The 22847-nt window shown below is 48.2% G+C and overlaps 1 protein-coding gene across 2 annotated transcripts in view; it reads left to right on the plus strand.

Annotated features, from left to right (window-relative positions):
• The window catches only part of ABTB3 (ankyrin repeat and BTB domain containing 3), a gene marked incomplete at both ends in the record, with an annotated part of 305359 nt that overhangs the window by 248608 nt on the left and 33904 nt on the right, over positions 1–22847 (plus strand). Inside the window, 7 exons of one of the 2 annotated variants that reach the window (XM_082850526.1) lie at positions 12961–13126; positions 15239–15328; positions 17322–17423; positions 19403–19496; positions 19613–19748; positions 20415–20635; positions 22093–22271. In XM_082850526.1, coding sequence (XP_082706652.1) covers positions 12961–13126; positions 15239–15328; positions 17322–17423; positions 19403–19496; positions 19613–19748; positions 20415–20635; positions 22093–22271 — 988 coding nt within the window. The remainder of the gene's footprint in view (positions 1–12960; positions 13127–15238; positions 15329–17321; positions 17424–19402; positions 19497–19612; positions 19749–20414; positions 20636–22092; positions 22272–22847) is intronic. The other variant, XM_082850527.1, reaches the window with a different exon arrangement.

Consider the following 22847-nt stretch of genomic DNA (forward strand, 5'->3'; position numbering starts at 1 on the left):
GATCCCACGTGCCACGGAGCGGCTGGGCCCGTGAGCCATGGCCGCTGAGCCTGCACGTCCGGAGCCTATACTCCGCAATGGGAGAGGCCACAACAGTGAGAGGCCCACGTACCACAAAAAAAAAAAAAAAAAACAGAAACAAAAACAAAATAAGCCGTGATGCCAGAGCAAGAGACATGTAACTCTGCTTCATTATTTTCTACTCAAAGTAACATGACAGCACGTTCAGATGCAACACGCTAGTTTTGTTCTCCTAGCCCTTGCATTTGAGATGTCTTTTTTCACGTATTTGAACAGACCCAGAATTTCTTTTTTGGTGAGGAGGTAAACAAAGTGGGTTTTGCCACTAACTGAGCATTTACTTCTAAGAAGGAGAGAGCTTCCAGGTCCCTTGCTATATCTCACGAGGCAGAAGATTGGCTGGGAGAAGGATGTGGAATCACACTTTTGTTACATTATTCAAGGCAGGTTTAATGAGCTGGCTCTTTTCTGTACTTTAGTAGCAGCATTAAACAGCAAGTGGGCACGATTGTTGGACAAAGATTTCTCCTAGGAACTTTGCAAGCATTGCATGTTCCAGTTGCAACAATCATATAATTTTCTTACAAAGGTGCACGGAGATCTCGGTGTGACTTACTTGAGTACAAAGTGGTCTCAATTTTTCATCTTTTTGCTACCCAGAAGAGAAGGAAAAACTCATTACTGGGGGGACTTGTAGGCTCTGAAAAGGAATTTGGCTTCCTTGGGAAAATGTGTTGAGGAGGGGGGCCAGGGGCCTCTATCCAAGTGAAGCCTAGAGTCCTCTGATTTTCCATTTCACGATTCATTTCTGAAGGTTCCATTTTATTGTCACGGTTACAGAATCCTGTAATGGGAACTGCCCACTGCATAAGAGATGATGCAAAAAAATTGTACTTCCCTCCACCAGCGTTTCTCAGCCTCAGCACTGTTGACATCTTGGGCTGGATCATTCTTTGTAGTGGGGGATGTCCTGTGCATTGTAAGATGTTTAGCAGCATCTTTTGCCTCTACCTACTAGACGCCAGTAGCAGGTCCCTAGTTGTCACAGCCAAAAATGTCTCCAGACAATGCCAAATGTCCCCTGGGAGACAGAATCACCCCCGTTTGAGAATCACTGCCCTGCAAAACCTACAGGTATCCATCCATAGAGAGACTTGCTAAATGACCTTAAAAGAAGACATGAATTCTGCTCCTAAATACATCTTTGACCCCTAAAAATTAGTTAACCCTTCTCAGGCTTCCAGTTTCCTGATCTGAAGAAGGTAGAGAGTTGAGCTGAGTGCTCTCCTTCAGCACTGACCTTCTGGGATTCTGCAGGTCAGAAGCTGCGATCTGGGACTTGGGTCTAGAATACAACTTGAAGGAAAGCAGATTCAGGGGAGAGAATTTGCAGTGAGGGACACACCATGCATGCAGGCAAGAAAGCGGTAGGGAAATGTGGGAAGAGACCCTGTGGCTGGAACGGTGAGAAGGAAGAAATGGTTGAGAAATGGGGAACTTTCCAGAGGGGCCACTGCAAGACAGCCTTGAATTTGAAGCCTGTGGTTGGGAATTTAGATTTCTTTGGCACCCAACTCAGGACCAGGCGTCTAGTAGTTACCCACGCAGCATTTGAACAGAATCTAAGTGAACGTGGAAGGCCTTTGGTAACACAGAGAGGCAGGGGAGTGAGGCAGTAAGAGCAGGGCTCCAGCAACAGTCGGCCTGGTTCAAATCTCAGTTCTACTTACTACTTTCAGGCTCTGTCACCTGGGGCAAGTTTCTTAGCCTCTCTATGCTGCAGTTTCTTCTTCTGAGCAGCGAAGATAAATTTTCTAGGGTTAAAGTAAGGATTGGATAAGTTCACATATATGAATGAGTATATATGTGGGTGTGTGGGGATGTGTGTGGGAGTGTGGGTGTATATATATATATATATATATACACACACACACACACACACACACATATAATAAAATTAGAACAGTTCCTAGTACACGATAAGTACTAATGTGTTTGGTATTGTTATTACTAGTATTACTATTATTTGAGAACCAATAAAATACTTTTAGTATGCCTTGCATACTGCTTGACATACAATAGGTGATCAGAATGAATTAATGAAGATTTCTTAAAACATTAGCTCCTTAATACCCATCTATGATACTAGAACTTATCCCATATCACCCTTCCCTAGTCCACGGTCCAAACGCAGATGCCCCAGAGCCAGACAGGGAACACCAATGAGTGGACCCAGCTGGAAGTGAGATAAGAGCTGGCATATGTATGCCCCACATCAAAGTTTTCCAACTGTTTTCAAGCCCTGTGCCAGTCAGCAGCATAGGTGCTAGGACTGCACTGGCCTAGAGTTTGCCCTTCTGCTCCCAAGCCCAGCACCTCTCCCTCCTTCCTGAAATTCTCTTCCTGGGCAGACTCCTGTGCTTCACAGCAGGGACAGAGTGTGGCTTTCTTTTTTGTGCTTTGAGAACCACTGGGCTGCTTTTAAATGAAAGTGTAAACTGGCAAATTCTTGGCCTTGTTTCTCCTCAAGCTGACCTCATCCAGGTGCCCAGTAAGCTGGGAAACTAGACGCATTTCTTTCCCAGGTGAGCCACTTGGCTACAGTAATAAGTGTTTGCATGAAATTAGAGCAAAAACCAAGAAGCTGAAACGTCAGGATGGAGTCAGGGAGAAGAGCTGTTGCACAGTAAAGAGTGGTACGTGAACACCAGAAAACATGTGATAAACTCAGAGAATGTCCGTGCTTGGAGGCACCCAAGAGCTTGACTAGCCCAACACCCTCATTTTATAGATAAGGATACTGAAGCTGTCAGTGGAAATGTGATGTATCCAAGGTCACAGCTAATGGGTGGTACAGCCACGACTTAAACCAGTGGGCCTATTCCTGCCTTACCAGTTGCTTTCAGAACCATTATGTAGGCCCCTGTTCTGTAGGGTTCCTCTTTCTTGGCTAAATCTGGTCATGGCCTCAGAATCCTGCTTAACACCTTTACTCTAATCATCCAATGAATCAGAGTTTGCCCAAGATGAACCCCGTTCCATCCCTAGCTTAGGTGTTGTTCACAGACAACACAACATTACCCTGAATTCCTAAAGAGGTAGTGGGAGTGCTGACTCCTTGTAATGTTTCTCCTGCATTTCCGATGACTGACATAGGCCCACATCTTCTAGAAATTCATAGTCTGTGTCACACATCCCACAGCTCCAGTTACGTATCTGTATTCAAACAGTACCTCCAGCATAGCAAGAGTAGATTCGTATGCACCCTCTCACTGATTCCTCACAAAAACCTTGACACGTATGTACTTCTCTCCCATTTCATGAATAGTTTTTTCTGCCACCCTTGGGTGAGTTCCAGGGTCGGCAGATAAATGAAATCAGCATCGTCGTCTTGCTCCTGGATGTCAGAAAGCTCCACGCCCACAGAGAAATATGAAGGGATGGCGACTTGATCCGCAATTACTATTTTGAGTTAGTGTTGTACTCTCAACCCTAGGCAACTTCATTTCCAGTTACATAGTCACCTATGTAGCCAAACATCTTGCTTAACATCCTTCTCCGTGACAGCCTGGGAGGGCAGGGCCCGTGTCTGGTCCACTTGCTGCGGGACCCCAGCACCTAACCCAGCGCCTGGCCTGTAGCTGGTGCTCAATACGTGGAATGAATGAATCATGGCACTTCGCTTAGCCTCTGAGGTTCTCCGGAGCCGAAATCTCATCCTTTTGGCCCCTCTGTATTCCCAGGGTGTGGCTCGTGGCATTCGATAGTGTTGGATTCAGAGGAGTTGGCCTGGGACCAGGTGTGGGACTCCTCACCAACCCGAGTCTTACTTAGGCCTAACTTTGTGACGAGACAGGCCTGGTGACTTGGAGATAGAAGAGCCAAGTGACTTTGGGGCAGGTTACTTCACGCCTCTCGGTCTCTGTTTCCTCACCTGTGAAATGGGCGTGTGGAAACCTGCCTTTTGGGTTTAACGGTTTTGGCAGGAAGTGAGCATGGGCTCAGGAGTCAGACCACCTGGGTTGAACCAGGCCTTGCCACCTACAAGCTGTGTGGCCTTGGGCGGGTGACATGACCTCCATGCCTCTGTTTTTTCGTCTGTAAAATGAAGAGAACAGTGCCCAGTTTTGAGGGCCATGTTGAGGATGAGATGGGTTATTACATGTGAAATGCTTAGCACGTGGAAAGCTGTCTATAAATGTCAGTTAGTAGTAGTAGTATTATATTAACTAGAGTGTGTTGGGAAACTGTAAATATTTACTAAATATTTACCCCAGGCCACTGCCTCTGAGAGGAGTCTCGAAAGTTGCTCTGTCTCAGGTTGCCAGCCTGCTGGCGAGACCTTGATGAACAAGAATAGAAACACGGGGAAAGGGAAGTGAGAAGCCATGAGAGAAACCGCAGAGCTTTCACAAGGCCCAGCAAACAAGAGGCTGCAGGGAGGGCTGGGTTCTGGGGGGCCGGGCTCTGGGATAGCTGGAAATCGCCTCGGGGGCCAAGGAAAGACCTGCCCTGGGACTGGAGGCTTGTGTGGTTGGAGGATGGGGGAGGGGAAGGGGGAAAGGGGAGATTCCAGATGGCCTGATTAAATCCCTAGAAAGAGGACCTGCAGTTATAAAATAATAGTATTGTAATAAATATGCCTCCCATGTATCAGGCAATTATGATCACACACTGTGCTGAGTGGTTCGAAAGTATCATCTCCTTTAATCCTCATTGCAGATATAGACGTTAAGTACTGGTGTTGTCAAGCCTGCTTTGCAGATGGAGAGACAGAGGCTTAGAGAGGTTAAGCTACCTGCCCAAGATAGCAGGTAAGAAGCCAAACAGGGATGTGGACTCTGGTGCTGGGGCCTGGGCTCTGCCTGCTGCGTAGGTGCACAGGCTTTGGTGTCAGACACTCAAACCTGGGCTTCAGCTTCCAGCAGTTCCTTCAAGGAGAGAATCCATTGAAGTGGTGGGAACCAAGCACTTTGTACAGCGCTTGGCATATAATGAGCGTGCAGTGAAGGGTAGCTTTTTTTTATTACTGATGAGAAAGTCATGGTTATGGGAACTGTTTAGGCCTTTTGGAGTTCAGATCCCAGGGTCATGAGGAGTCCCTTTGGAAGCCCAGTGGTTGCCAGCACATCACTAAGAACTGAGCAGTACGGACTAGTCAGTGGGACTGACCCCGGATCCAGACTGTCTCAGTTCACATCCTGACTCCTCCTTATTAGCTGTGTGACAATGAGCAAATTAATTAACCTCTCTGTGCCTCATTTTCCTTATCTGTAAAATAGGTTAGTAATAATAATGCTTTCCTCATAAGGATATCATGAGAGTTAAACAAGTCAATATTTGTAAAAAAAAAAAAAAAAACCTTACAATATGCCTGGTCCATGGTCATTGCTTTCTAAGTCTTTGTTGGATAAGTAAAACATTTAATGTTAGTGTCCCTATTTTACAGAGGAGAAAAATAAAGGAGATTGAGTAACCTGTGCAGCATTACCCAGGGAGTGAGGGCAGAGCCAAGCAGTGAACCCAGGCAGTCTGGCTTCTGAGCGCACACCCTGGGGGACGGGCTTAGCAGAGTTCCACTGGAGCTCAGGGATCCTGGGAGCTGCAGGTTACCTTCTCGTACCAGCGGGGTCAGGATTGGTCCTGGTGGTGGAGGAGGAAAGAGGGTGTGGGAGCCTGGCTGGGCAGGCCCATAGCATCCTGAGATTCTTGCTGTTGAACTGTTCCAGAAACTGTGCTTTCATCAAGTGTGACTCCCATTCCCCCCTCCCTCCCCAACCTCTGTCGTCATTTACAGTTTGCTTGCAGAAGCATACAGGACAGGAATGACAGCCCTTCTGGGGGCATGGTTTCCCCACTAGGAAAAGGACCGCCTTTATTCTGGTAGAATTTGTTAAATACAGTGTCTAATCTGAGACCTTAAGAAGTGCTATTCCTAAAACATTCTTTAGTCTCTGTGTCTCTGCATTTGCTTCTTTGAAATACAGTGTATTTTCTCCAGTCTGCACCTTGCTTTGTGATTTGTAATACTGATTATGGTATAAAATCTCTAACATTTAATGAGAGCTGTGTGCCAAGCTCTGTTCTCTTCCACACACTGTACGTGGCTTATCTCATTTAATCCACACTCAAAATCCTACAAGGAAGGTATCGTTACTAAAAGCTCATTTTACAGATGAGAAAACTGAATAACACAGAGGTTAAATAACTTGCCCCAAGGTCACATAGCTGCTAAACAGTAGAGCTGGGAAAACCAGAGTTCATGCTCGTAACTTCTGTGCTAGCTTTTAAAATTCATAAATGCATAAAATGTGTCTGACGCCACACCAGCTTGCATTTGTCACTTGGACTGCATCAAGATATCAGCAGAATGTGTCAGCTGGCACCTCAACGCCGCCTCCTTCCCCGGGGGAGAAAAGGCAGTGCAATCACTGCTGTCCTCAGGCCTGCAGGCCTCCTGGAAAACATCTTTCTGAAGTCATGTTCCTGAAGTAGTGGGAAATATTGAACCAGTCTCTTGGGGCCGGGGTCCTTGAGAAGTCAGAGAAATTGACCACCTTGGTAGCTGACCACTCTTACTTAAATTGATCAGATTTTTTTTATGGCATCATTGAAAGCCACTCAGAGGGAAAAACCACAAAGTTGATCACCTTCTAGTGAAGCCCCAGGTGACCGGCTTAATAGATTTCTACATAAATAAGTCCTGTACTTAGGCAGGCATGCTCATTTGTCCAGGCCACGGGGAACCTGCTGGTCTTCCGGGGCAGATCCCTCAGAGACTTTCCAGAAAGAGTAAATGGAGCTCTGAGTCGTGTCTGCAAGAATGCTGCAGGAATTAAGACTTTGCAGAGTTAAATTTTCTAACAAACCCAGTTGAACAGAAAGCCACATTTTCACATACCGCTATGGAAAATGTTTCTTACCTGTTTCAGTTTGCTGGCCTGCATTGGCTGGCAGAATTCAGTAGCCAGAACCATTACTTACTTTGTATGGCCGAGGGATTCTTGATGAACAGACGTTTCCTGGGGTCTGCTCTCAAGAATGAACAGTGGGTTGTGCGTGGATCACATATCTGTTAATGCCGTTATGCTTCAGGCACTGTTGGGGATACAATAGACAATAAGGTAGATGTGGTCCTGCCCCCAGGAGGCTGACATTCTCATGGAAAAAAAACCCAAAAAACAAAAAAAACAAGCTTTTTACAAGTGAAAAAATAAATTAATAAAATAGTCACAGACTTTGAAAGGTGCCAAGAAGGAGACAGATGAAATTGACCTGGAGCCAAGGTGTACAGAGATAGGGGAGAAACTTACCTCCTTTAGATGGTCAGAGACGACATCCTTTGGACATGACCTCCAAGCTCACACTTGAGGGGAGAGAAGGAGTCAGCCCTGCAAAGAGCCAGGGGAAGGGCATTCTAGCCAGGGGGAACAGCAGGAGGAAAGTCCTCCGGGCAGGACAGACGTTGGCCAGCTGAAGGTACAGAAGAGAGAGGAGAATTGCTCATACAGAGTGAAGGAGGCAGGGAAGTGCTGGAGAGCAGGGCCGGGCCGGTACCCCAGAGCCCGGCAGGCCATGCGTGGAGAGCTGGATTCTATTCTCAGTACATGGGAAGGCATTGAGAGGTGTTAAGCAGAGGCAGAACATGGTCCTATAGACTTTTTTTTTCCTTGGCCATGCTCCATGGCTTGTGGGATCTTAGTTCCCTGACCAGGGATTGAACCCGGGCCCTCGGCAGTGAGAGCGCAGAGTCCTAACCACTGGACCACCAGGGAATTCCCCTTATAGACGTTTTAAGTTCACTCTCACCTTGTGTAAGAGACTGGTTTGGATAGAGAGAAGAGTCAAATCACACGGAAAACTTTTTTAAATTTATTTTATTTATTTATTTTTTGGTTGCGTTGGGTCTTCGTTGCTGTGCACGGGCTTTCTCTAGTTGTGGCGAGCAGGGGCTACTCTTCGTTGTGGTGCATGGGCTTCTCATGTTGTGGAGCACGGGTTCTAGGCGCATGGGCTTCAGTAGTTGTGGCATGTGGGCTCAGTAGTTATGGCACATGGGCTTAGTTGCTCCACGGCATGTGGGATCTTCCCAGCCCAGGGATTGAACCCGTGTCCCCTGCATTGGCAGGCGAATTCTTAACCACTGTGCCACCAGGGAAGTCCCTCACACAGAAAACTTTTGTTAAAGCATTTCAAAATACAACTTTCCAAAATATAAAAGTCTAAACAACCGTCCCTTCCCAACCCTCCCCTGCCAACGACCCAAGCCAAAGCACTGTCACGAGAATTTGTCATCACAAATTCTTATGCCTATGCTTGGTGCAAGGCAGTCCTTGTTTGTCAGCAGCTGTCTAGGATATCACAGGCCTAAGAATTAAAATATGCCCAGACCTGAAAGTCTCTGCACTATGAGCACTTTAATAGGACTGAAATTATGACCTCTAGGCAAGAGATGCTGGTGTTGTATGGACACCAAGGGGGGAAAGCAGGAGTGGGGAGGTGGGATGAATTGGGAGATTGAGATTGACGTATGTACACTAATATGTATAAAAGAGATAACTAATAAGAACCTGCTGTATAGCCCAGGGGACTCTACTTCACTTCGCTGTACGGTAGAAACTAACACAACGTTGTAAAACAACCATACCCCCCCCCCCAAAAAAAAGATGCTGGTGTTTAGAAGCAGGGTACGGGTGGTGGAGGTGGAGAGAAGCGGGCGGATTTGGGATTTGGGTGGGAACATTAACAGCTGATGGAATGAATATGGGCATGAGAGAAGGTTCTGGCCTGAGCGCCTTGGGTGGACGGTGATGCCATTTACGGAGATGGGACGACTGGAGGACAAGGACGGAGGGTGGGGATGGACATAGAAACCTCCATTCTGGACGGGCCCAATTTGAGGGTCTGAGAGCCATCCAAGCAGCTTGGTCCAGTAGATGGTTGTATATGCCAGCATGATGGAGAAGTACCAGTGTCAGGCCGGGGTCTCAGATCAGCCAGGTCAGATCCTGGCTCGCCACATACCAGCCCTGTGACTTGGACAGTTTCCTCATCTCTGGAACGGGGCTCCCAATATCACCTACATTGTGGGCTTGTTGTACTGATCGTATGAGTTAATACGTGGGAAGAGCTTAGATTTCAATAGTCAGTATTCAATAAGCGTTGGATTCCTATAATAACAATTATCATCATCATCATCATCATCATCTTAGCGACAGTAATTTCTTGCCATTTCTCTCTTTCTAATTAAAATCAAGGACCTTTGTAGCTGGTAAACACTTCTCCTGGTGTTCCAGGAATTATCGCTTTACCAGTCTGGGAGCTCCGTGAACACGGGGTAGGGTCTGTGTCTCTCCTCCATAACCTCCCCTCCTGGTGCCCACACGCAGGATGTGCCGCAGTAACCCTCATCCAGTCACATGGAATTTAGCGTGATTCCGGAAAAGATGCTTATCTGAGAGAGTCAATCAGGCATTGAAGAGAGCAGAAGGGGCTTGGACACAGACAGGAGAGAGGAAATTGCAAATTCAGTGACGGTGACGATTCACAGCATCTTTGCTCCCCAAGAAGGAGGCTCTTGATTTCACAAAGCAACCTCTTCAAGAATTAGTTAGTGGTCTGTTAGAAGAAAGGTTTCCCTTCCAATTAGTCAAATCAGATACCTCCCCAAGATTTGCACACACACACCCCCATCAAGGCTCCAGACACCTCGGTGTGACACCTGCAGGCCCCCATCTCTCCCTCTCCGGAAGCCTCTGTGATGTGTGCCCCAGGATCTCACCCTGTTGCTCTCACCTTCTTCTCTCTGTTGTGTTCATTTTGCCTGAAGCATCTGCCTTAACCAGTTTCGGGGGAACATGGGTCCCTTAGATGCAGCCCACTGCCACACCAGGCACCTCCCCTCTTCCCCTGGAGATGGGTGCTGTCTACATTCAGTGAGATCCATGATCTCACCGTGTGCTCTTTTCAAATCATGGCACGTGGCTCTGCCCTTTCCCAGATTTTTTTTTTTAAGTTAAATTTCAATTTCAGATAAACAGTGAATAATGTTCTAGTATAAGTTTGTGTCACTCAGTATTTGCTAAAGTATATTTATTTGCTAAATCTGGCCACCGTAGCTGTAAGAATCCCAAGTCCAAATTCCCATGAACTGGACCAAGAAGCCCTAGGGCACAACCCCATTATGTGTCCTTAGAAGTTCACATCTTGGGTGCTGATGCCATGGTCTAAAGCCAGACCCGGAGTCTTCAGCCCTCCCCTACCCACACCTGGAGAGCTCTCAGGCTTCCTCGGAGAGTCTTCCAGCTGAGGTAGTCTTGGCTCCCCGACCTGCCATGAAAAGGTCTAATCCTGGAGTCCAGGGTCCAGGTCCAAGTCTCCTAAATACCTTTCTTAGTTCCTCCCAGGGCTGTCATACAAACAAGCCCTCGGATGGCCTGGCCTGACACGCAGTTCCTGAAGCATGTATGCAGATTAGACCCCACGTCAACACCAAGCTTCCTCTTTCTCTGGATTCCATCGTCACTGCATCAGCGCCCTCTGGTCCTCTAAGAGCCCTAACATCTCCTGTGACTGTGTTCCTATTTCCAGACAGCCTTCCTCCAAGGCTCCTTTGCCGGCTGAGATGAATGATAGGTCAGGAACCCAGTGAAGAGTCAAGGGCACACCCATCCCACGTGATTCCTAAGGTTCCCTCTGTTCTTCATCCCTCAGGTCCTCTGCCCCAGATCCTAGCCGTACTGAGGAGCCTTAGTGCCATAAACTTTCAGAACAACAGTCCGTCTCATTTCCTTCAAGGATTAACAAGAAGCTAGTTCCCTGGCAAAGTTAACCCTGCCTCACCAGAAAGTGGGTTATTTAGAGGCAGGAGTGGAACCAGGAATTCTGGAGCCCTGGCTCCTTTCCTGGGTATCCATGCCCAGCATTAGCAAAGAGCAGGAATATGAAGGGGTCCAGGACAGCACAGACTCCTGATGATGCAGGGTGTGTAGCTCACCAGCCTGAGGACAAGGGCCATCACCTGAGAAATGGGCACCTGCTCGTAGAAAAATGGAATCTTCGTCCTCTGCTCCGTCCCAGCACCCACTACCTTCACTCAGCCCCTTGTCACTTCACACTTGGGCAGTGACTTCTTTCTGTTTGGCTGTTTCTTTTAGCACTAACATCTCCCCACCTCTAGGGTCAGCTCCCCTCAAATCCATCCTCCACGGTCTCCCAGAGTTGGCCATCCAACCGTATCACTCAGTGGCTCTTACGGATAAAGTCTTAGGATTAAGTAAAGTTCCCCACCCTCAGCTTCTGGCCCTCTGCCTGGAAGTTTATGCCCCAGAAACACTAAAACCTCCATAGTTAGCTCTCAGAGCCCGCCACGTCTCGTGTCCATACCTTTGCTCATGCAAGCCCTGCTCCAAGTTCTCCTACCCTCTGTCCCTCTCTCTCCTTATTTAAGACACAGTTCAGTCTGTCATGCAGAGTGAAGTCAGTCAGAAAGAGAAAAACAAATACCGTATGCTAATGCACATATATGGAGTCTAAAAAAAAACGGTACTGATGAACCTAGTGGCAAGGCAGGAATAAAGACGGAGACGTAGAGAACGGACTTGAGGACACAGGTGGGGGAAGGGGAAGCTGGGATGAAGTGAGAGAGTAGCATGGACATATATACACTACCAAATGTAAAATAGACAGCTAGTGGGAAGCAGCCGCATAGCACAGGGAGATCAGCTCGATGCTTTGTGATGACCTAGAGGGGTTGGATAGGGAGAGTGGGAGGGAGGCTCAAGAGGGAGGGGATATGGGGATATATGTATACACGTAGCTGATTCACTTTGTTGTACGGCAGAAACTAACACAACATTGTAAAGCAATTATACTCCAATAAAGATATATATTTTAAAAAAGACAAAGCTCAGGGGTCACCTTCCCCAGGAAGCCTTGCTGGATCCCCTAGGCTCTGGTTGGTGTGTGTCTCTGAACACCTCAATCACTGCAATTGCCACATGGCATTACGGTTGCCAGGGCCTGTGCCCTCTCCCCTTCCAGGCATTGTGCGCCTCTTGCAAACAGGTGCTCAGTAAATGCTTGGTGATTTGATTTGACAATTCACCATAAGAAGGAAGTAACATCCTTTGCAAGTGTAGTTTGTATCCCCTTCTTGAATTCCTTGATTCTCCTCCCCACCCTTCCCTAACCTGGCTCACTTCGCCCAACTGGCTCGGTTAGTTTCCAAAGCATCTCACCACTAGTACTCTTATTTCATCTTGCCAGGTCTCCGCCCTGCTTCCACTTTGAAAGTAGAGACTCCAGCCATTCTGTGTTCACTCGGCTAACGTTTTTAACACCTCCACGTGCTGGGTGCTGTCTGGACTGTGATGCAGAGACTTGCTGGACAAGGTCCCTGCTCTCAGAAGTCCCCAGCCTGGAGGGGAAGTCAGACAAGGAAAGAGGCAAATAGTATATGCTGTGATGGGGGGGGGGGGGGGCGGGGAACACAGTATATACCCAGGTCAGCTCTCCACAGACTGCCTTGGGCTCACATCCCAGCTCACTGCTCTTTGCTGTGTGGCCTTGGGCAAGTCCCTTATCTGTGTCTGTTTCCCATGGTTAAAAGAGAGGGTAATGATAGTACTTACCTCTTAGGGTTATGTGGGGAGTGGAGTAAACGAATTAACTCATGTAAAGAGTTTAACCATAGTGAACAGTCAGTAAATATTAGCCATTATTATTCTCAGCTCAATATGCTGTGGGAGCAGAGGAGAGATAAGACAGATAAGCGCAGTTATAAAGGACAAGGATCAAGAGATATCCACATTCTAACTGGAGCCCAGAAACAAGCAATTGACATGAAAAGCAAATGGAAAGTCTCCTTGGTGCTTCCTAACTCGAGAGCCAGTCCTGGCGAAGCTGCTGCACACACCTGACCATCTCTCCCTTCCTTAGGGCCGACGACTGCTTTTGCGCTTCTCGGAAGCTGGACGCAGTGGCCATCGAAGCCAAGTTTAAGCAGGACCTGGGTTTCCGGATGCTGAACTGTGGGCGGACGGACCTGGTGAAGCAGGCAGTGTCTCTCCTGGGGCCCGATGGGATCAACACCATGAGCGAACAGGTACAGGGTCCTCGGAGTGTCTGAACAGGCACCCCACCTCCACCATGTGCCCTGCCCCAGGGCAGGATGGAAACAGCAGGCACTGAACAGAGGCTCCCCCTTCTGGTGACGTAGGGTGATTGTGTTGTTGTTGTTGTTTTCTTTTTTTTTTTAAGTTTTTAAAATATCTTATAAAAATACCCTTGTTCATCTGTACAGAAGTTGCACGTGATCCTTGCAGCTGAAATGGAAAATAGAGAAAAATAGACCTATTCCAGAAAGGAAATCATACCATCATCATCCACCATCATTTATATTTAGCTTGTGTCCTTCAAGCCCTTTTTCCAGCATAGTTAAAATTAGTTCTCCGCATCACAGAACAAATCCAAGCAGATTTTCACCAAACTTTCAGGGTGTGTTTAAGATACACAAAAGTCATTCTGAGGGACCCTAGGAGACACCTCAGAGACAGGCAGCCATCCCCCAAACCACTGAAACAGGTACAGTGAGAGGCTTGTGTATCTATCAGGGAGACACCCCGGGTGGGTGAAGATGTCACGGATGGAGAAAACAAACAGCAGCTTTCAATGTGAGCCCCAGATGGAAAGTCACAAAGGACAAATGGAATTGCTTCTCACGTGGGCAGCTCATGCAGCAAGTTCCAGGGAAGGGATAACAGCTAATAATTTTCTTGAGCAACACAAAGGAGCCGTAATACACACATACACACACACACACACACACACACACACACACACACACACATTATTTTTTAAGAACAAGGATTTATTATCTTTCTGGTTTTGGTATTTTGTATTAAAGATACTTTGCAGTATCATTAAATATTCTTTTTTTAACTCACTCTTAATGGCTACATAAAATGGTCATATTATTTGTTCAGTGAACCATACCTCAGTGTTGAATACTTAGATTGTTTCTAATTACTTATATCAGTAATGCTGAGCTACATTTGCTTACACAAACCTTTGTTCAAATCTCTGATTATTTCATTAGGGAACTTTTTTTTAAGTGGAAATAGTACTCAAATGCATCAACTTATCTTAAAGTTTTTGACCTCAAATTACTTTCCCAGAGACTGTTTCCTTGTACACACTCTCCAACTATTTATGTGTACCCTGTTAATCTTTTACTTAATTTAATTATCTTTTGCCTGTTTTTCATTAGAGCTTAAGTGTTTTTCTTCTTTATTTCAAAGAGCTCTTTACATATTAGACATATAACCCTCTGTTACAATATGACAAATATGTCTCAATTTATTGTTTACCTCTTAATTTTGTTTATGTTTTCAATTGCGTGTCCTCAACACTATAATGATTTTCTTTTGTGATTTCTTCCATTACTTTTACGCCTAGAAACGGATCCAGTTAGATGTCTTTTATGGTTTTAATTTTTTTCTCTATATCTCTAATCAAACTGGAAATGATTTTGGTGTATAGTGTGAGGTAAGGCTCTAACCTGAACATTTTCCCAAATAGCCACCTTCACAACACTGTTTATTGAAAAATCTATCCCTTACTTCTGTTGGTTGTGGTACTTTGTAATAAGCAGGAATCGTGGGCAGATATGGAATTCCTGAAAGTCATTCCTCGTTCCCTTGCCTTTTGCTTGTAAATGATAATGTCAAAGCTGACGTCATGCTGGGGTCATACTCAGAGGCACCAATTTCCCTTGACACTGACCAGCAGCTCACATAGAGCAAAGATGACACTTATATTGTGAAAGAGAAAATGTCAAGGAAACAGTGTTTACCAATTAGATAGCTTAGGGCTGATATTGCAGAATCCAGAAAGTTCCTAAGAGCTTTCAGTTGAAACCAGCCACTTGTTTTAGCAAACACTTTTAGATCTGTTGCACCCTAAGGCAAACAAAAAATCCTCCGACTTAAGCCAAGATAAATGCAAAAATAAGGCAATGTATGTTTCCCTTCTTGCTTCCCTTTTGGTTTTCAAAATATGGAGGATTATGACCTTATAGGGCTGTACATTTACTTTAAAATACTGGATTTTGAGTACAGTTATAGCCTTCTTCACACAAGTAAGATTTTCCGTTTGTTTTGTCAAGTGACACAGCCACCTGGTAAACCTCCATTCTCTGGTTTTTAACTCACTGCAGGGCATGACCCCCCTGATGTACGCCTGCGTCCGCGGGGACGAGGCAATGGTTCAGATGCTGCTGGATGCCGGAGCTGACCTGAATGTGGAGGTGAGGGTGCAGAGGGCTGCAGGGCCCCTGGGCCTGGCAGTCCCTCGGGAAGGCGAGCAAAGAGAGGGGGGCTTTATCTCCCAAAGAGCCACCGCTGAGGGTGCTCAGTCCAGCAAATAGGTCAGACCAGCTGTTGGATTTCCTCCGTCCTGAGGCCCCAGCCCAGCCAAACTCCAAGGAGCTGCCCCCAAACATTTTTCATTTAAAAACAACCAACGAGGCCACAAGGAGCCCTAGCTTTTCCCTCAGTTCAGCTGTACCCAATCTCTGATTCTTCTTGCTGATCCATTCCTTCTGGGGTCGGGAAGAGAGAGCTCTCCTGAGCCATCAGCCCTTTCCTCTGCCAAATACAAACTTGGTCCACGTACCCTGAGCTAAGGTGTAGCTCCCCCAGATCTTCCACCCTCCCCCACCGAATCCCGATTGGCTCACCCAGTTGACCGGTTTAAACCACAGGTCTTAAAGCTAATTGCAAAGCTTCCATGAGGCAGTGTGGTATAGTGGAAAGCACACTCCCCGCAGGCTTTAGAATTTGACATATGGGTTCAAATTCTGAAACTGCTGCATCTTAGTAACTTGCTTTTCTGCTTGGGCAAATAGTTTAACCTTCCTGAGCTTCGGTGTTCCCCTTTGCAAAATGGGAGAACAATCGCACCCATCTCAGAGAGTTGTTGGAAGAAATAAATACAGAGTAGCATCAATTTAGGACTCAGTTATTATTGGTTCCTGCCCTCACCAAGGCTTATAATAGGTAAAATTACACTTTTTGACCATGTTCTATGCTGACTTAAGACCCACTCTCACAAAAAAAAAAAAAAAAAAGAAGACCCACTCTCTTCCGGCAGCCTAATATTGGCAGTCTCAGAAGCTGAGAAGATCGATTGACATGCTGCACTCCTAACTCAGCCACCCCAGGAAACTTTTTTTAGTTCAAAATTAGATGCTCTTGTAGTCCTAGTACTGTGATTAAAAAAAAAAAAAAGCATGCTTTATATTCATCTGAGGAAAGCAGGCAATAGACATGGTTTTGGATCCAGAACCATTTTGGATCTTATAAATTTCAGGTATTGGGGATTTTTTTTCCTGCTATGAATCCCCCAAGCACTGTGCACATCCCTGCAAAGGCTTGCCAACTTTGGGTCCTGGTGGGGTTCTCTGGTCCTCTAGCCCATCCCACAGCTCCCAGCTCAAGGTCCTCCTCCCGCCGGTGATTAGTGAAATCAACTGCTATGAAAGCAGCAGGCATCGCGGCTATATGGCCCCAGGAATGTTTGGAAGAAAAGCCATGTGTAGGTGGCAATCCTGCAGGACCCTAACCTTTAGCTGTCCTGAAGCCTCTCTCTTGGCCTGGGGTGTTTTGAGGTCCCCTTATGGGAAGGCCAGTATCAGATTGCTCATTCGTGGTGTGCCCAGGGAAGGTTTGTGCCTAGGTTTCCAGTAGCATGAGGGTCCTTGTCAACCAGGAAGCCAGCAGAAGAATGAAGTGAGGACAGTGTGGGGTGAGCTGTGACCAGATGGTGATGTCCTCCATCAGAAGGCTGGTGGTATTGCTTGGCTTGAAAGCTCGAAGCAGACCTCCCCTTGCACGGGGTTTGCCACTGCCAAGAATTTCCCCTAAAGATGTGGATGTGATGGTAGTGGCCTCACACTACCTGACATCCTGTAGCTCTCAGAAGCATCACCCTCCCTTAAGCAGGAAGAGGAAACAGGCAGGGAAGCAGGCTCATTGTAGCCACCATTACAGCTTCTCCAAGGCTCCTTAGAGGTGGTCAGAAATCATCCATTCAACTCTTTTCAGATGAGAAGCAAAGGAGTCCTTATTGTGACGGAGGATATAAAGTCACTACCCCACATCTCCAGTGTTTCCCGAGGCGCCTTCTAGGACGTCCTTTTGTACATATCTGGCCCACATGCCCAGCCACAGATAGGTCAGATTTGCTGGTCTAAGTATTGTGAAGGTCACATTTTGAAAATAACTTCAATTTGTTTATAGGTTGTCAGTACTCCTCATAAATATCCATCCGTCCACCCTGAGACCCGCCATTGGACGGCTCTGACTTTTGCTGTGTTGCATGGACATATTCCTGTAGTTCAGGTATTAACATATTTCCCTATCCACATCTGACCTTTAATTTTACCTCTTTCATTACGCAAATTTGTACCTCTCCCAGCATGCCTATTCCCTAAGAGATTCATATTGGTTAATTGCAGTTAAATATAGCACATTCGTATCATATGAATGAAAATATTATATGTAATGCTCTATATGGCCTGGCTCTAACCAATATGAACTTAACACATACCCACATGCAGCCTCACACGCAGAGTGGCAAACTTATCAAGTTGTTCCCAGTTGCTCGGGGGTGGGGCCTGAGCTGTGATTTGTGGATTTGTTCATTTTTGCTTGTTGTAACATGAACGTAAGACCTGGCTGGTGTGAGACCTTAGAACCTTCCCTTAGGTGTGACCCCAGTGTTTGCATAGAGTCTAGTGGTTTCCAACCACTGGAAAGAAACATCCAGGTCTCCAAGGGAGTGGTTCCAAAAGATACTTGCTTGGATCCCACTTATGGAGAATCCCATCCAAGAGGTCTAGAGTAGGGTCTTCACATGTGTCTTCTGAAACAGCTCCCCGAGTATGTCCTCATCTGAGGTCCTTTGGGCACGTAAGTGTGTTTTGCCTGCACCTTCTCTGGCTGTTGTAGAGTTGGTGTTCAATGAATACCCATCTAGTATATTCTAGATCTTAAGCTCGGTTTATTCTAGATCTTAAAACTTTACTTCATTGGAAAAAAGAGATCAGCATCCAGGTCCCTGACCACATCTGACCCCCTAATAAATGCTGAGCTTTGGGTACATCGGGAACTCACCTCCTTTTACGTGGTCCAAGCCTCTTAGAAGTATGCAGAGCAGAAAATAGTGTGCTAGGGGCCCCTAGGCAATGTTGGAGTGCCACAGGAATCCTTCGTTGTTTCCTAGGTCGTGGGAATCCTTAAGACAGATCCGAAGTCATGTTTCAGGAGGTTGAGTGTGTGACATGTCACACCGAGAGCTGGCTTCTTTCTGCCTGTAGAATGTCATGACCAGCCCACTCCTAGTGGAGGGATCTAAGAAAGGAGGGGTCAGAGGGTGGCCTAGTGGACACCAATGCCATCCCTTAACATGCAGTGGAATCCCCAGCCTTTAAATCAGGAATAGGAGCAGTGGGTAGCCAAGCAAAGCCAAACAGAAGTCAGGTCACCTCTCTGCAGCAGGTGCACACATCATGGGATGCCAGGTAGGCAGCCCCTCCCTGGCTGTGCCCTCAGGTAGCCCTGAACAGGTAAGACAGATGTTTCCCCCTCATTTTACATCAGCGGTGCTGACAGCACGTTCACTGTGAGATCCAGCATGGACAGCATCTCTGTTTTTAGGAAGCCCAGATCTCTCAGAGATGCACAGAATGGAATCATATTCAGCAGCACTCTTGGAAGCTCACTCTGCCACTTTACTCACTGCTCTTGCTGGCCAGAAAGCTCAGCGTCTGCTGAGCTGTCCTCAGAGCCCTCCAGGATGTTCTAGAAGCGATTCTTGTCCTGGTTGGCCCTGGTGGTCCCCGAAGAGTTCTTCAGAACTCTTGGGTTGCTATGGCTCTAAGAGACCCCACTAATACTCTCCGAGGCTTTGTGTCACCGACCCCGAAAGGAAGTCCTCCAACCCTCTGGTGCCACGAGCTTCTAGCTCAGTGCTTCTAGAAACTTCTAATGTACATATAAATCACTTGGAGAACTTGCTGAAGTGCAGATTCCCATCATTCCGTCTGGGGTGGAGCCTCAGAGCCAGCATGTCAAACAAGCTCCCAGGGGATGCCGATGCTACTGTCCGGGGACCACAATTTGAGGGATCTGAGGCTCTAGAAGATACGAGAGGCTCTCGGTTTTTCCTCTGAGGTGCAATTGCCCTCCCCCGTGCACATGCTCACAGACCCAGAGGGAGGGCAGGAACACTGACGTCACACTGATTTCCACCACCTTTCCCTGACGTCCCCTCGCATGCATGTCCTTCAAACATCTCAATGGCCACTCTTCCTCCGCAGCTCCTCCTGGACGCTGGGGCCAAGGTGGAGGGCTCTGTGGAGCATGGCGAGGAGAACTATTCAGAAACGCCCCTCCAGCTCGCAGCCGCCGTAGGTAAGAGTTGCTGGTGCTCACGCCGGCCAAGGGGCTCCAGCGCGCTGGCCCTTGATGTGTCTGTGACTGTGTGTTTGCTTGATTCTCTTATAAAACCCCCTTCTCTGGGCTTGCAGGAAATTTTGAGCTGGTTAGTTTGCTGTTGGAGCGTGGCGCGGACCCCCTGATAGGAACCATGTACAGGAATGGAATTTCTACCACCCCCCAGGGTGATATGAACTCTTTCAGCCAGGCCGCAGCCCACGGACACAGGTAGGCTAGGACGGCCCAAAGCCACAAGGTCCCAAGTGGTGCTTGTTAAAAATGTAGATTCCCAAGCCTACCCCAGACCCACTGTATCTCTGGATGTGGGACCCAGAGGCAGACCAGTCCTGGCCAGCCAGCTTCATGCAGCACACGTCCACTCAGACTGGCTTGTCTGGTCCTTTCCCAACCGGCTTTCCTATCACAGAGACGTCACTCTCTGCCAGGGTTGGTCAGCACTCATCCTATCGCCTGTCGTGAAGTGAGAAGAATCCATTTTAAAGAATCGTAAAACCTCTCATGTTTGGTTACCTCCTGTCTACATTTCCTTCAGGATTTACCCCATCAGATTTTACTACACGTAACCCCAAGTGAAGCAAATTCACTATGGGGGGGGGGAACTGCAGGCAGACGGCCCTAGAACCTTCTAGATATTTGGGGAATGCACTTAGCTCCAAGTTGTCCTCAAGGAAACACAGCCAGACCTGCCCCACCATCTCGTCCATCCACCAAACGTAGTACCTGTGGTCAGGCCTCTGAAACCGCCACCCCGGAGTTGGTCCCGTCCTTCCCTTGTCCCAAGTGAGAGGTCTCCCCACTTCCCCTGCCTAGTCCCTGCCCTGGCTCAGCCCTTCCATCTCTGAGTGTCTTCATCTCTGGGTTTATGATTGACAGGAATGTGTTCCGCAAACTGCTCGCTCAGCCAGAGAAGGAGAAGAGTGATATCCTGTCCCTGGAGGAGATTCTGGCCGAGGGGACAGACCTGGCGGAGACAGCCCCGCCCCCCCTGTGTGCCAGCCGCAACAGCAAGGCCAAACTCAGAGCCCTGAGGGAGGCCATGTATCACAGCGCTGAGCATGGCTACGTGGATGTCACAATTGATATCAGGAGCATAGGTCAGTCTGGGGACCCTCCAAGGCTGGGCACAGAGCCTTTGCCCAGCTCCAGGTCACACGCACACACACACACACACACACACGCACGCACGCACGCACACACACCCCACGCAGCCCAGGGAACTTCTCATTTGCTGGTTGGAGCACTTCCAGGCTAAGTTCCCACACCATCCCCATAGACAGCAGCATCCTGCCAGCCCCAGAGTCCCATCCTCAGGTCACCTTTCCACGATTCCCAAACTCTGGACCCTGAGTTAGAAATTTGAATCACCTGGGGAGCTTGTCTGAATACAGATTGCCAGGCCCTACACCCAGAGGCTCTGCTTTCAAGGGTCTGGATGGATAAAGGCTGGAAATCTTTATATTTAACAATCATCCCAGGTGGTTCCCAGTGGTTGGGGAATCGCTGCCTGAGAGCCCCCAAATCCATGAAGCGGCCGCCGGCACCAGCTAGGATGAGGGCATCTCTTCCCTAGCAAGGCTGCACCCACTTCAGGGGCAAAGCCACCCTCGGGAAAAGTTAGGGGTGGCTCTCCCTTGAGTGAGCTATGCCGGAGCCATCTCCTCCGTGCGTCTGGGGAACAGGCTGGCCTGGCCTTCACCCCTCTAATGGCACTAGCCCCGGCCCAGACACAGCAGGATGGAGCACGGGCTGTAAACACAGGCTGTGGCAGCTCAGGGTAGGCTGAGGCCCCAAGGAGGGGCCCCCAGTGCTGTTCTGGAAACTGGTCTCTCTTGGAGGGTGGCCGTTTAGTGTGGCGGACGTTTATGCCATCGCCCTGGGAGCCTGTGACGCTTGATTCTGAAGCTCGAGACCCTGAATCGTGTGCGTGTTATAAACAGTAGCGAGTGCCTCAGTCTCACAGTGGGGCGGGGGGGGGGAGAAGCAAATCACAGCGATCAGCTGCTGGAGAGGCTTCTATCCAGGGAGAAAGACCTGATGAAGTGCCTGCAGGTGGAAATGTCGTTTTGCACATGGGGGCGGCAGCAGCATCCTCCCGTGTCTTCACATTCAGATGGAAATATCTGCCCTGACCAGAGCAGCGGATGGTGAGGTTTCACCACCTCTAAGCTCTGGGCACGGATGTAGAGGGGATGGAGACGAAGGAAGTCAGAACTCAGAAGGATGGGATCTGCATAAAGAGTGTGCATTAGAATTCCAATATTCTACACAAGGATTATACCTTGTAAAATGCAGCCCCTAATAACGTGAGTAGCGTGCAGAACTAAACACCCATAGTTAAGGGAATCGAATTACAACCTTTAATTTCAACTTCTGAGGGTCTTTGGGGGTAAAAAAAGCAACACTGGCTCTATTCATTGAAAGGCAGGCTCTTGGTCTCATGATGTGGTGATGTCCCCCGGAAAGGCCAGCTTCCAGATAAAAACACGCCTTCTCCTCTGGTTGTTTTCTGCCCTCCCCTCCCCTCCCCCACCCCCACCTGCCCCCTTTCCAGGTGTCCCGTGGACCCTGCACACCTGGCTGGAGTCTTTGCGGATCGCCTTCCAGCAGCACCGCCGGCCTCTCATTCAGTGCCTGTTGAAGGAGTTTAAGACCATTCAGGAGGAAGAGTACACGGAGGAGCTCGTCACCCAGGGCCTGCCCCTCATGTTCGAGATCTTGAAAGCCAGCAAGGTACGAGGGCTTAATGCCATTGTGCTTGTGGGCAGAGAGAAAGGCTGGGGGCTCTGATCTCCATGCTCCCTGAGCCTGACCCTGTCCCACGGAGGTGGGGGGGGCTGCCTGCAGTCACAGCGCTGGCACAAATGTACCCCAGCTGGTTACAGCTATTTGCAGAGCCTTTCATGGGGCAGCCGCTTTACTGAACACCTGTTACGTCCCAAGGCACTTGGGCACGTGGGACAAAGTAAAAGATACCTTCCAGCCTGGGGAATTTGCATGAAAGCTGGGGAGCTAAAGCCCACCCATGGGCCCCAAGGACATCTGAGGTGGTTTGTGAAACAATGTTAAATTGGGTGGCACAGGCTCTGAGGGGTGTGAGATGCTCAGGGAAGGCGTCACTGAGGCGCTGAGACCAGGGCAGGCCTGGATGGACATTAGGAACCCAGCAGGAAGAGAGAAATGGGTGTAGCTCTCTAGGTCGACAGGATGCAGACCTGCCAAGGTCCCTGGAAAGCCAGGCCCTGAGAAGGCTTTTCAGGTCTGAGGATCGCATGAGCCTAGCGCTTGAGGCTCACGCCTTCCTCGAGG

Source organism: Leucopleurus acutus, assembly GCF_964270905.1.
Source record: "Leucopleurus acutus genome assembly, chromosome: 11".
NCBI lineage: Eukaryota > Metazoa > Chordata > Mammalia > Artiodactyla > Delphinidae > Leucopleurus > Leucopleurus acutus.